We start from the raw sequence: 13,965 nt of genomic DNA on the forward strand, positions 1-13,965 counted from the left end.
ATCTCTCATAATGACTGGATCCTTTCATATTTTATTAAATCTCATGTTCCCTGGCAAGGACTGAGTGTTCTGCTGGCGGGACGCAAGCACCAGACCATGGATCGGTTATAAGTTATTGCTCTCCCTACTTATGATATTTTTACCATGTTATATATATATATGTATGCACTCATGTTCATGTCCAGGTTTTCAGTTTCAGTTCTTATCATGTTATTCCATGTCCCATGTTATTTCTTTCAGTTGTTTTACATACCAGTACATTCAATGTGCTGACGTCCCCTTTTATTGCCCGGGGGCCTGCATTTCACGATGCAGGTACTGATATACAGGACGACATATCTGCTCAGTAAGACAGCATTCGTATCAGCTTATTGGTGAGCCCCATCTCATTCGGGGTTTAATCAACTTTTGTTTTATGCTTAGTTATGCATCTGAAGGTACGCTGGGGGCCTTGTCCCAGTAAGTATGTTTTCCAGTCAGACTCATGATAGAGGTTTCATAGACTAGACAAGTCAGTTATGTTATGTCAGACATTCGGAGTCGTATAGCCATTTTTGGCTCATTCATGTTATTTCCGCACTCATGTTTAAACAAGTGTTTTTATTAAGTATTATGACTTACTACGTTTTATAAAGGCTCATCATGCATTCACGTTATATTTCCGCTCATGTATGTATCATGATGATTCAGCAAGCCATGTGGTTCGCTCGGTCACACGCAGTTAGGCACCGAGTGCCGTGTTACGTCCAGGCCATGGTTCGGGGCGTGACAGACCACTCGGTTGAAACTTTGTGTATATATATGTATAAGATATCTTATAAATATAACTCGTGCCTCCCTGAGAACAAAGTGAGGCCGTGGTGCTAGTGGTTAAAAGGCATGTTTCCCTTCCTAGGGCTGCCGGATCGATTCCCTGCTGCCACAATTTTAAAACATTTTTAGGAAACATATTCTGTTGCTGTATGCATGGTGTGTAACAAATCTTTACTTAATCTTCTTTTGTATCATTTTTCTTCAATTTTATTTTAAGCATAAAATATCAGTAAATGGTTTTCTTCTTCCAACAAACCCTTCTCTTCTCCCAAATTTTCTCTTTCTCTTTTCGTCAAAATTTTAATAATCTTTCCCTGCTCCCGAGCTTCTCTTCCGTTGTTGTTTCTTATATTTAATTTTTATTTAAATGATTTAACAAAATACAAGAGAAAAGGGTATATTTAGTCTTGGTTCACGATAATTTAGAAAAGAAATCTTCTTTATGTTATAGGAGTAACCAATTATGCTTGTAAACTTGAGTTGATCAATATAATACTTGGAATAATATTGGGTATGTAAATCGAAAAAATAAATAATTCAAACCGAAACCCGTAGTTGATCCAACCTATCTAATGTTTACTCTATTTGGACCATGTAAATTGCGATACGTCTACTTTTATAGTAGGGTGGCACCCAGAACTTCTAAATTCTGAATCCGCCTCTGAGTATTGTCTAGTGGTTCAGTTCTCCATTTAAAAAATCGAAACAAACAGAACCCTTTTGAAAATTAAAAAAAAACCATACTGCTTGTCCAGAAATCAGAAGAAGGAAAGCAAAAATTATCATCAAAAAGGGAAGAAAAGAACCATGTGAAGAGATCAACTCTATGATATCCGTAAGCAAATTCTGGTTGTGGAATCCTAGATGGGCGGAATTTGCATAAAAGAGGTACGAGGATTTCTCATGAAATATATTTTCCACTTTTGCCAAATAGCTTGTTTGAGTTTGCCAGTTTGGTAACCATCTCGATGAATTAGGAAGATTAAAAATCATTATACGAGCCAGCCCTAGGCCCTAGCAAAGTGCATAAATTTCGACACGATAATAGTCAAAAGTTGTCAAGGAATTAGCTTATTACACCTCTGAACAAATTATTTCCATATATGATAATACTAGTTATAGAAGGCCCGTGCTAAGCCCGGACCCATACTCAAAATATGAAATAATTGTTTATGCTAGTTAAATGCACTGCAATTTGAGCTTATTTTTCAACAAAAAATTAAGGAAAATGAACTAAATCAATAAATGAACCTCAAGAATTAGTTTAGTTCTTCATATATAGTTTATGCTAACAAATATTAATTTTCAGTTAAAATTGCAATTTATAGTAATTTTATGTAATTTTTAATAATTAACTTTTAATATAAAATATTAAGTTGATCTAATTCAATTTAGCTTCACAGGTTGGTCAAATTGACTTTTGGAAAACGAAAAGTGTCACATAAATTAAAAGGCAGAGAGAGAAATTATATTAATAAGATTTGAAAAATGTTCCAGTTGAAACGAAAATGTGGCTCCAAAGTTTCCTAAATTTTATCAAAATGTATGATGACAAAGAATGTAAACGATAATATAATATTTCCTCCGGTCCATATTATATGATGTTTTTAGCTCGGGCACACCCTTAAAAAATTACTTACCCTTAAAGAGTAAGAAGTGTATTTACTAAATTACCCATAATTAAAAAATAGAAACGATCAAATATGTATTATTGGTTATGTAAAAATTCATTTATCAAAAAGTAAGGCTAAATTTGGAAAAAAATGGAACTGTTAAAACCTTTTTGATCATATAAAAATTATTTATCTTAGATTAAATGTATCAATTAAATTGGGCCATGTAGCCAGTGGAGTGGACTTAAAATAAAGACAACCAATGCAAAAAGTGGGAATAGAAAGAAAAAGGCAACACGTATAGAAGCTATAAGGGTATTTTGTAAAAGCATATCCTTTTGGTTAACTAAGTCCCCAACCAAATAGTTCACATGGAACCAATGACGACAAAATGTTTTCATTGCCACTTATTATATATAGTAATAGTAATATGGAGTAACAAAATCTGAGATCTCCCTCAATCAGATATGAATAGACTAGTCAAGTCAACAATGTAGATTTACTAATCGACCCAAACTATTAGGCTGTGATTCAAATCCCATCTTTTCTTTTCTCTTGGAAACATTATGCTGCTCCATTTTAGAAACTTCCACTTTTAAGAATTGAGTAGCAAGTTCCAGTATCTTAACAAATTAAGACAACGGAAGGATTAACTTCAAGAGAAAATGAGGCATTTATCTTTACAAAGATGGTACGATTTGAATTTTTTTTGCCCATATCAACTAGCATCAAGTTGAAAATGAATATTGTCATCTTTCTTTTCCCCGATACAATTATTTCCTTCATACTTGACTGAAAATAACCACAACACTAGGAAATAAGCCGGCAATCAGCTTTAATAAGATATCAATCCAGTATCTGATTGCTATTTTTCTTCGATTTGAATGACACTTAAAATTCAAAACCAACAAAATATGCATTAGAACAATATAAATGAAAATTTGTCACAGAGGCAAAGACCGAACTATAGAATATAATAACTCGTTTAATTTCAGATCGAGCTAATTTTAGAAGCCTTCCTTCAAGATTTGCTTCATAATACTAACTTTGTTCTAAACTATCTTTCAGTAATGAAAACTAATTACAATCCCATCAGTTCTCAGCTGCACGAAATATAGTGACATCTATAGAGAGCTGAGTGCCCTCAATCACTTCAAATACACAAACATCACCTATTTTTAACTGATTGTCCAGCACGAACTCCGTCCAGCCAGTCCAAAATTTAGCTTGTGCTGTTCCCAGACAGTATTTGACAGGCCAAGATCCTCTGCCTGGAACACGAAGCACTATGTTGCTGCAGTTTTCCGGGATATATTCCCTAGCAAATGCCAACTTTATGCACTGCCAAAAGAAATGGACTCAATAAATTGAGTTTTGAATAAAGAACAGAGTATTGTAAAGTATATGCATACACTGACGATTAACGTATATAGCTTACCAGAAAGCCCGATTTGGAGATATAGGAAGGATGCATAAAAGATATAAAGAACGGATTCTTAGACTTGAAATTTGCTATTGCTCTTTTATATGCTATAGACTTCTCTTTGTCCATTACGTCCTTGCGCCTATCATAAAACATATTGGATTGTTGATTGTGCATTTTGCAGCCTTCACTGCTTGCTTCACACCGAAAATTAAGATCATTTCGTTAATACAAAATTATCACGTAACAATATGACTCATATAATGCTATTTAGTTGTGTTTATATATAGCTAATAAGAGCAGATAAAATACTCACTTTGACCCTCTCTTGGGAAATAAGGTGAAGCTAAATCCTCTAGCAAGTTCTTAGTCTCCATTCTTTTGATATGCATATCAACTGCAACATCATTCTCTGCATTCCCTTCTTGTTTTTTTGTTTTGCTGGACTGTCCTGATGGAAAATGGCCTAGGTTTTTAGTAGAATGCTCCACCATGTCTAACAATTTTTCTTTCCCTCTGTTGCTTGTTGAGGGGGTTCCCACTAGGCTCCCTATAGAATCGTCATCCGACTCGTTCGTCCGTGTACCATGGGCTTTCAGGAAAATATGATATTCAGTGTAAAATTAACTCTATACCAATCACTAATATGTTTTACTCTCTTCAATCATATCAAATCTCTACAAAGACAGAAATTACAGAATATCGAGAAGCAACGAAGGCATTAAGTGGAGCAGATGATATTCTGAGTAGCAAAAGCTGATTTTTCGTGAAAAGCTTTCCATCAGTTAATGCAAACACCGGATTGAACTTTGTTACTTTTTACAGAAACAGAATAACTTTAATTTGTCACTTCTCAGTTCCAAAGAGAAGCAGCATCGGAATTACATAGACAATACTGTGAGACTCCACAAGCCAGCCCTTGGTAATTGTCTTTATTCCTAATGCAAATGATCTACTCATACTCCAATTCTGAAATGTTTACTCGACGAGGCAGAACTAAGTATCTCACGAATTATGAAGCACATGAATATGTCTATTCTAGACTGTTAAGTCCTTTTAAGCAAAACTTCCTTAATTTTAAGATGACCTTAACTTTTAACAAGCCTTTTAATTAGTTGCCAGAGGCATACTCGCTTCATACAAAAATCTGAATATCAAACTGCATTCTGTTTTCAAAATCACAATCGAAGCCTTTAACTGTGATGTTTTAATTTCTTATCAAACTTGCATACAAATACGATGCCAAAACGCAACAAAAAGAAACCAAGTGCGTTCATCAATGTTATTGCAAGGAACCAAGTGCATAAATATATCGATGTACAGATACATTTACCTGATGATTCTCTTGGCTCCATTTTGACCTTCTTCAATTTTCTAGAAGCCTCATTGTTCTCTTCCTCATCAACCTCGGACATTGACTTGTAAGATTCCTCTTCTTCGGAAGATCCAGCAGCTACTCGCTTGTTATAATAAGTATCCTTGTTCTTATGATATTCCGCCATCCTTTTCTTTGCCTCTGCCACATAAGGAGCTTTTTCAGCATCTGACAACTGTTTCCACTTGTTTCCACCGGCTATACCGACAGCGGCCACAGATTTATTTTTTGGATTCTCCTTCTTGAACTGCTTCCTGAACTCCTTCAAGAAAAAAAAGAAAGCACCTGCAGGCCTCTTGGGTTTGTCAGGATACGAGGCAGACCTCCGTCCTCGGGTAACGTAGAAAGCACTTGTAGGCCTCTTTGGTTTGTCAGGATCCTTGGCCACCTTCTTCGCTTCTTTAGTCTCGGGAGCTTTCTTCTTCAAGCCGAGCATGTTATCAGCTTTGGCATCGGATTTAACTTCTATCATGATGAAACCTCCAGGGTTGAGAAAATGAACGATACGGAGAAACACAAAGTGTTTATATGCCTACTGATAGCCATTATGATATACAAGTCTTTAACTAGGCTAAAAGAGTCTTTGAACAAGTTATACAGAACTAGCAGACTTAATACAAGTACAAGAGCAATTAGGAGTTAATCCCAAATAGTCGGTATGCTCTAATATGCATCATTAATTTATGTTTCATTGTGTCTCATCAACCTTGTGCATCCACAGATAAACTGAAAACACTTAAATATACCAAATGTACAAAGAGATTACGTTACCTGGACGTGAAAAGCCTGGATTTCCCCCATCTTTGGAGCTACGGGATGGATTAACGCATTCTTCCTCAAAATCTGATATATCTATTGGCTCTTGGCTCCATTTTGACTTACCTGATGATTCTCCTCGCTTCATTTTGACTTTTTTCAATTTTCTTGAAGCTTCGATGTTCTCTTCCTCTTTCTCTTCCTCCTCTTCTTCCCCTTCCCCTTCCTCTTCCGAGGAAGAACTGAGTTCCTCAAAAAGTTGCCTCCCATCAAGGTTTCCACATTGCTTCTGGGAGTAGAGCAGGACATGAAACGTTGATTTCTCAATGAGGAAAAAGATCAAAACATCCTCATGCTTCAGTTGGTGATGCACCACAAACTGTGGCTAGTCTCCTTCACATATGAAGTAATTGGGCTTTTCTCTCTCTATTTTTACTTTCCATGAAATCCCAGCTACATCAGTTTTCAGTATGCAGGTCTTAGCCAACATCTTCTTGTGTTTTTTCACAAAATGAGATGGCATAAGCTGACAAATATTAGCAAAACTCAGATTTAGACCTCAACAAAACCAAAAGAAAAGGAAAAAGCAGCAAGAACACAGATCATTAACTAAATGGAAAACTTACTATTTTTTCCATAAAACCTTCTTTAAATAGATGCATGTGAAACGATGCGTGCTTGTCAGGATCGACTTCCATTTTGAGAATGGAAGGAGAAGGCTAGCAAATAAACGGATGGCCTATGCTCTGTCAAAATAAACAAAGCAGATCCTGAACATGACGCTCAAAAATCAAACAGAAGATGATGAAGCTCAAAAATATGATCTCTGCGAGTAAGCCATGTAAATCATACTACAAGATGAAGCCAAAACAGTAAAGAATAAAACTGCAGGCTGAAGTATCATTGCCTAATCCAACTATGAAAGATGACATTTTTTGCAGCAGGCCAATAGAGTTGAGTAATCAAAAGCTAATGAGAACAAACAGAACAACTCACATGTCATGTTGCTCAGACTCTTCAAAAATGTCGATAGGTGCGTGTCGGATTCTCCAACATTAGTGCATTTTTGGAAGATCCGACATGGGTACGGCAGTATTTTGGAGAGTCCGAGTAACATAGCTCACATGAACCAATGTATTATTGACCTAGTCTTGTGAGTTCGATCACTATTTTCCCCCTTAATCTGCCCTTTTCTTATATTCCTTTATCAACTGTAAGAGAATAAAAGTTAACAAAGGAAACCAATTTATCAGACATAGAAATAGTCCCACTGTGAAAAAAGATTGTCTTTTTTTCTTTCAGACAAAAATGTGCAATAGAACCCATGAAAATGTACTACATTGAACCCTAATGCTTATGTAAAGCTTTTTCTTTTTTGCTTTTGACCAACACCATTAAGAAATTGCATGCAAGCAAGACACATAAACAAAAAAAAAAGAAAATAAAAAAAGAAAGAGAAAACCCATGGGGTGGAGTAAATAACAAAATATTCAGAAGAAATCAATAATAAAAATATGATTTATGTGAAGCACAAAAATGCAAACAAAGAAGGAAGTAGGAAGAGTCCCAAAATCCCTGTTAAAATAAACAAAGCAGAATGAAGCTCAAAAATCAAACAGAAAAATATGATGTATGTGAAGCACAAAAATGCAAACGAAGAAGAGGAGAAAATAAAAGAATTTGAAGAACCTGATACTGTCACTGGGAACAAAGAAAATAGGTGATGGGTGTTAACAGGCTGATTTTGTTTGTTTTGACAAGAGTAGCGACTTGCACATTAAGGACGATTTCTATTACCTGTTATATTTTCTATTAGCTAGCGGTTATATATCAAGGACCAAAACAGATCAAACCTCATATACATTTTGATCATTTTCTCAAGTTGCCATGTAGTCAGTCAAACGCCCAGGCAAGAAAATGAAGGGAAAAAAATGCAGGTAGGCTTGACACTACACACACAATAGTTGTGTGTACTCTTTACTGCACAGTGTCTGTCCTCTGTTACTCTCCTTGAATTTGCTCCTTTTACCTTACACGTAGGGGTGTTCATGGTTCGGTTTGAGTCGGTTATTGGTCAAAATCATAACCAAACCAATTTAGTCGGTTTTTAAATGTTTAAAACCATAACCAAACCAAGTAAAATAATAACCACCGGTTTGGTTCGGTTTTTCGGTTTATGACTAGCCGCGACAATTCAAATATTCTATCTCTACATTCTTCAAATTTCTTATGAAGTTCTTTTTTCCTCACTGCCCACAAGCTGATGGCAAATCAGGTGAACCAAACTTGCAAAGCAGTTTAGATTCAAAAGAACAAGTCAAACAGAGGTTCTAAAATACAAACAACTTTATCCATAAAAATGAAAAAATTACATATTTAAACTAAACTAACTAGAGAATCCATAATATAATCAAAAGTACTTCGACCATCTTCCTTAGCTTAAGCTCCAAACTAATCAATGCTCAAAACAGTGCCCAGAGAATCTGCAAAAAAAATCACGATATTAGGCATTAAATGCCTAAAAACATAAAGGTATAGCAGCTTAACCAACAAATATAGCAGCAACTTTGCCCCAAAACTTAAAGTGTAACAGCAGCACCACAGTTTCCTTAATTTGCCTCACACAAAACAATTGTTAATTCCATTATTGATTTTAAGAATCCAAATCAGCAATCAACAATTCAAATGATAACTACATACTTTGCGTTGGGTGTTTACTGTTTGATTGCTTTACTAGTAGTTACTATATTGATTCAAGAATCGCATTTCCAAGAATCATCTGTATAGGAAAGGAAGCAGGGTCAGATCCAGAATTTAGATTTGATGAGTTCAATCTTTTAATTTTCGCCGTTGAATCCATTGCGCATTTGAGTTGAACCAACCAGTAAATAAGGCTGCATCTGCCTCTGATAAAGGAAGGCATCAGTTCGTAAACAAAGTACATTATTTTGTACTAGTATTACTAGCACTAGCTTTGAATGTTTTCAAGTGCCAAAAGGTTATCTTATGACTGCTTTATTGACATTACACCTTTTTGGTGGAACTGGTCCTTTCAAGAGTTAAGAATATAGTTATAAGAAAAGGTGTTGACAGACAGATTTAGAAGTCTCCTGTTGATTCTAAAGTAAAGAAAGATGACAGATTGGAAGGCAATCAAGCATAAGGCTGATCCATGTTATAAAGTTGCTAATTAAGACTCCACACAAACAATACACTTTATAAAAGCAGTGTATTTTTAACAATTCAAATGATAAGACTCCACACAAACAATACACTTTATAAGACTCACAGTTTCCTTAATTTGCATCGTCAAGACGTCAACATGAAATTTTTAAATATAAAAGCAGCACAAAACTTAACTTCCACACAAACAATACACTTTATAACTAACCTTTCAGTAGTGCGTTGGCTATTTGTCAAACATATGCGAAGACTCCATTCGATTTCATGTTAGAAAAAGTGGTCCAATAGTAGTAAGCGACTAGAAACATCACTCTTTCCTTCACACAGGTAAGCCAAAAGAAAAAGAAAAATGGTGTCCGGTTCAGGCATCTCTGCAAGGAGAATAGTGGTGGATGCACGTCACCACATTCTTGGAAGACTTTCTTCCATTTTGGCTAAGGAATTGCTTAATGGACAGAGAGTTGTGGTTGTGAGATGTGAAGAGATTTGTCTGTCTGGTGGACTTGTGAGACAGAAAATGAAGTACCTTAGGTTCCTTAGGAAAAGAATGAATACTAAACCTTCTCATGGTCCTATTCATTTTCGTGCTCCTTCTAAGATCCTGATGCTCTCAAGGTCTTGAGACTCTAAGCAGGACACAAATATTGTCTCTTGGTTAAACTTTCATCAGAGGTTGGATGGAACCATTATGACACTATCAAGGAGCTCGAGAACAAGAGAAAGGAGAGAGCCCAGGTTGCATACGAGAGGAGAAAGCAGTTGGCCAAACTCAGGGTTAAGGCAGAGAAAACTGCTGAGGAGAAGCTCGATCCTCAACTTGCAGTTATTGAACCTATTAAGTATTAGAGTGTAAACTTAGTTATCTGAGGTGAAATTTTGCTGGAGATTGAGATTTCAGCTTATCTGTTTTTAAAAGATGCTACATGTGCTGCATGGTTCAGTTTTTGCTTTTAGTAATATTTTGAGCAGACTTCATTGTTTAAAAAAAAAAATACTAGTAACATCAAACTCAGAGAATATCCAGCAATACAAGTCCATTCATGAATGATAAATCCCAATATTATAAGACGCAAAAATGGACCAAACAAGGTTTAAACCAATCACATTTTTCTGCATGTTTTAAGCATGATGACAATTAGGAGTTTGACAGTCTTGTACTTGAGGTAAAAATTCAAAATAGAAAAGGAAACAACTTCGAATTTTGACAGTCTGTTTCGAATTTTTACCAACTGCTGAAACTGTGGCAGCAGCATAGTTCAGCAGTAGCTCAGTTTCCAGCAGCAACAGTAAGTGAAACAAATATTCATATAGTTAATTATGTAAAATTACCTTTTTCAGCGATCTCAAGATTTTGAATTTCTTCTAAAAGGTCTTCAAGCTTGCATTCTTTAGATGTTGACCGCAACCATTGTTGACAACAAACAAGAGCTTCAGCTGTCTTTGTCGATAGAGAACTTCGATAACAATCAAGTATCCGACCACCGGTGCTAAAAGCTGATTCCGAGGCAACAGTAGATGTAGGAATAGCAAGCACATCTCTTGCAATCCTAGAGACAATAGGATATCTGTCAGATGAAGATTTCCACCAAGTCAAGATATTGAAATCCTTAACCTTCTCCAGATCATCCATCAAATAATTTTCAAGATCAGACTTATTTTACAATCAAATTCAAGATATGAGCATTACACCGAACGTGTAAAAAATCATTTCCCAATATGACACCATTCCAATCATTAATTCTCCCTTTCAAGTACCTGATTGCAGGATCATTAGCTGATGCATTATCTAGTGTCACCGTGAATATGTTCTCGATCTCCCAATCTAACAAACAAGCTTCAATTCCTTTTGCAATTGTCTCACCCTTATGATCTGGAGTTTGAAAAAAGTTAAGAATTTTTTTTTGCAAATTCCACTGATCATCAATCCAGTGAGCAGTAATGACCATATAAGTCAAATTTTGGATTCACGTCCATGTGTCGCTAGTAAGACAAACACGTTGATCTTTAACAAGCCTTTTAAGCTTTTGTTTCTCTTCTTCATAAATTTTTAAACATTGTCTAGCAACAGTAATGCGAGAAGGTAACTCAAAATTAGGCAAAACAACCGCCATTAGCCTCTTAAAGCCTTCCCCCTCAACGACTTTAAACGGTTGTTCATCTATTATAACAAACTCGGTAATGGCCCTTCTAACTTCGACAACATTATAAACAACCTTTTCCAAACCTCCTTGTCCCCCTCCTTTAATAGGTTCAATATTGAGTGTTGTCTGCTTCCTATCAATAGTCTTAAAAGGGTATTTCTCACACTTGTTAAGCAAATGTCCCCAAAGATTAGAAGTCCCATAATTAGAAGGGCAAGCGAAGTCTTTGGGGCAGTACTTGCATTTTGCCCTCAATTCCCCCATTTTATTAGTAAACTGTGTGTAATGATCTCAAATTTCAGATGTTTTTCTACCATTATCCCTAGGGCTAGGGTCTCGACTACAAGGAGTAGTTCTTTTCTTTTTTTTAGGTGGTTTACGCACGGAAGAAGTATTAGGAGCATTACTAGTTACAGCAGATGTTGGTGTTACTGAACTATCTTTAGGAACCTCCAAATGTTCAACCTCCAAATGTTCAACCTCTGCCCTTTTCATCTGAAAAATATTAGAAGTTTAGGACCTATTCGGACAAGAAAAAATAACAACAACAAGCCCAGTATAATCCCACTATAAAGGTAAAAATTCGAAACAGAAAAGGAAACAAATTAAAATCAAGTAGCTAACAAAAGAAACAACTTGAAATCAACTTAAACATTCAAAACCGAAAAGGAAATAACTTAAAATCAACTTAAAAATTCGAAACAAAAAAGGAAACAACTTAAAATCAACTTAAAATTCGAAACAAATTCTTACAAACCTTCTCAAAATTTGACAGCCTTGTTCTTGAAGAGTTGAGGTTGCTCTTGAGCCTTTACTGTGAGTCTATGACCGTGACTATGTAAGAAACATGAGCCTCTGCTTGTCTTGTTCTTAGGCTGGAACAGAAATCCGAATTCAGAAATCAGAAATGTGAAATGAAAAGAGATTGTAGGGTTTTTACATTTTATCCTTACGGTTAAAGGGCTGTTCAGTGTTCACAGGTTAAGACTTGGGCTCGGATTGTTGGGCTTGGGCATATTGTTTTAAGACATGGGCTTTAAAAATATGTAGACTAAAACTAAATTAATAATTAAAAGGTATAAAATATTATTAATTAATTATAAAAAACTAATATTATACATATAAATAATTATAAATTTTTATGTATATAATTATCGGTTCGGTTCGATTATTTATTCGGTTATTTTTTACTATAACCATAACCAAACCAAATATTATCGGTTTTTCAAATTTAAACCAAACCAAACCAAATGTCGGTTTTTTTATTCGGTTTGGTTAAATTTTCGGTTTGGTTTTGGTTTTAACCAAAACTGTGAACAGCCCTACTTACACGTTACTTATTAGTATTTTGTTTCTCCTTTCCCAATTTTATTTTTCTAACAACTGCCAGTTCTCTATTATCTCTCTCCTTCCTGGTTCCTACTCATCTAAAGTTTCTTCTTTTTTCACAAAAAACATTTTCTCCTTTTTTCACAAAAAACATTCTCCTATTTTTTTGACCCTATTATTTGTATAGAAATTCACCTCTATGACTTTTCTATGCGTGAATCTCACTTTATGGAGCAATTATAAGTACCTGAACTAGGTTTGATGTAAGTGGATTTAATTTTCATGCTTTTCTATTTCCAGCCCCTCTTTTCTGTTTTTTTTTGGGGGGGGGGGGTTGTTTCTTTTTTTCTTTTTAAATTTTGTGAAGTTGAGATGATATTCAAGCTAATTCCTACTCAAAAGCGGAAAGAAATAAAAGATTTTGTTTTCCTTGTTGGTTTTCGAGTGTTCGGGATTTAGATCATTTCTAGGAAATGATTAGACCTAGTAGTATAAATACATGCTAGCTAGGATTTATTAAGTAGAACAGAACCTAAAAGGATTCAATCTTGTAACTTACTTTCTCTCTTGATATAAATAAAAGTGTCGGTCGTTCTCCGTGGACTAAGATCACATCGATCCTTAATTACTGTATTTTTATTGTTTCCATGCTAACAATTGGTATCAGAAGCCTATAGGTCGTGAGATCTAGGAGACTATAACATCTATGAAGTTTGAGTTAGCGAATTTTGATGGGCGAAGTAATAACTTCATCATCTGGAAGATCAAGATCATGGCGTTGTTACGGAGAGAAGGATCAATCTATGCTTTGGATGACTCGTATCCCGAAAATACGAAAGAGACCGAGAAGCAGAAGATTGAGATGGATGCGTTTAGCGCAATTCAATTATCCTTATCAGACAGCGTGTTATGTGAAGTCAGTACCAAGAAAACGGCTGCGAGTTTGTGGAAGAAACTTGAAGATCTCTACCAAAAGAAATCGGTAACAACTAGAATGTTGCTAAGGCAAGCGTTTGCACACCTTCAAGATGAAGACAGGTACAACTTTACAGGATCATCTTGATGCTTTTAATAAATTGGCTATGGATCTTACTCATGCTGATATTAAAGTGGTAGATGAAGAACTAGCGTGCACTCTACTGTTTTCATTATCACCGGCGTACAAAAACATAGTTAATTCAATGATGTACAGCAAAGAGGTGGTCACGTTACAGATGGTAAGACATGCATTGAATTCGGATGAATTAAGAAATCATATCAAGAATGGTGAGAAAGAGGGCCATGGTGAGGGTTTGACGGTTAGAGGTCGCTCGAGCCAAAGAGGGAGAGGCA

General features: G+C 35.5%; 2 protein-coding genes and 1 pseudogene across 2 annotated transcripts; 1 reads left to right on the top strand and 2 right to left on the bottom strand.

Annotated features, from left to right (window-relative positions):
* Window positions 1–3,405: 3,405 nt before the first annotated feature.
* On the bottom strand, window positions 3,406–4,038 carry LOC132621503 (B3 domain-containing protein REM19-like). The gene is made up of 2 exons (XM_060335798.1): window positions 3,865–4,038; window positions 3,406–3,767 (listed from the first exon to the last, which is right to left on the bottom strand). Exons 1-2 carry the CDS (start codon window positions 4,024–4,026, stop codon window positions 3,519–3,521), a joined length of 411 nt encoding a protein of 136 aa, XP_060191781.1. The 5' UTR covers window positions 4,027–4,038; the 3' UTR covers window positions 3,406–3,518.
* Window positions 4,039–4,171: 133 nt separating this feature from the next.
* Window positions 4,172–6,678, bottom strand: LOC132624334 (high mobility group B protein 6-like). The gene is made up of 4 exons (XM_060339128.1): window positions 6,607–6,678; window positions 6,417–6,506; window positions 5,996–6,335; window positions 4,172–5,689 (listed from the first exon to the last, which is right to left on the bottom strand). Exons 1-4 carry the CDS (start codon window positions 6,676–6,678, stop codon window positions 5,043–5,045), a joined length of 1,149 nt encoding a protein of 382 aa, XP_060195111.1. The 3' UTR covers window positions 4,172–5,042.
* Window positions 6,679–9,497: 2,819 nt separating this feature from the next.
* LOC132622007 (large ribosomal subunit protein uL13z-like) lies at window positions 9,498–10,171 on the top strand (annotated as a pseudogene).
* The last annotated feature ends 3,794 nt before the right edge of the window (window positions 10,172–13,965 follow it).

Source organism: Lycium barbarum, chromosome 12, assembly GCF_019175385.1.
Source record: "Lycium barbarum isolate Lr01 chromosome 12, ASM1917538v2, whole genome shotgun sequence".
In the NCBI taxonomy this organism is placed as follows: Eukaryota; Viridiplantae; Streptophyta; class Magnoliopsida; order Solanales; family Solanaceae; genus Lycium; species Lycium barbarum.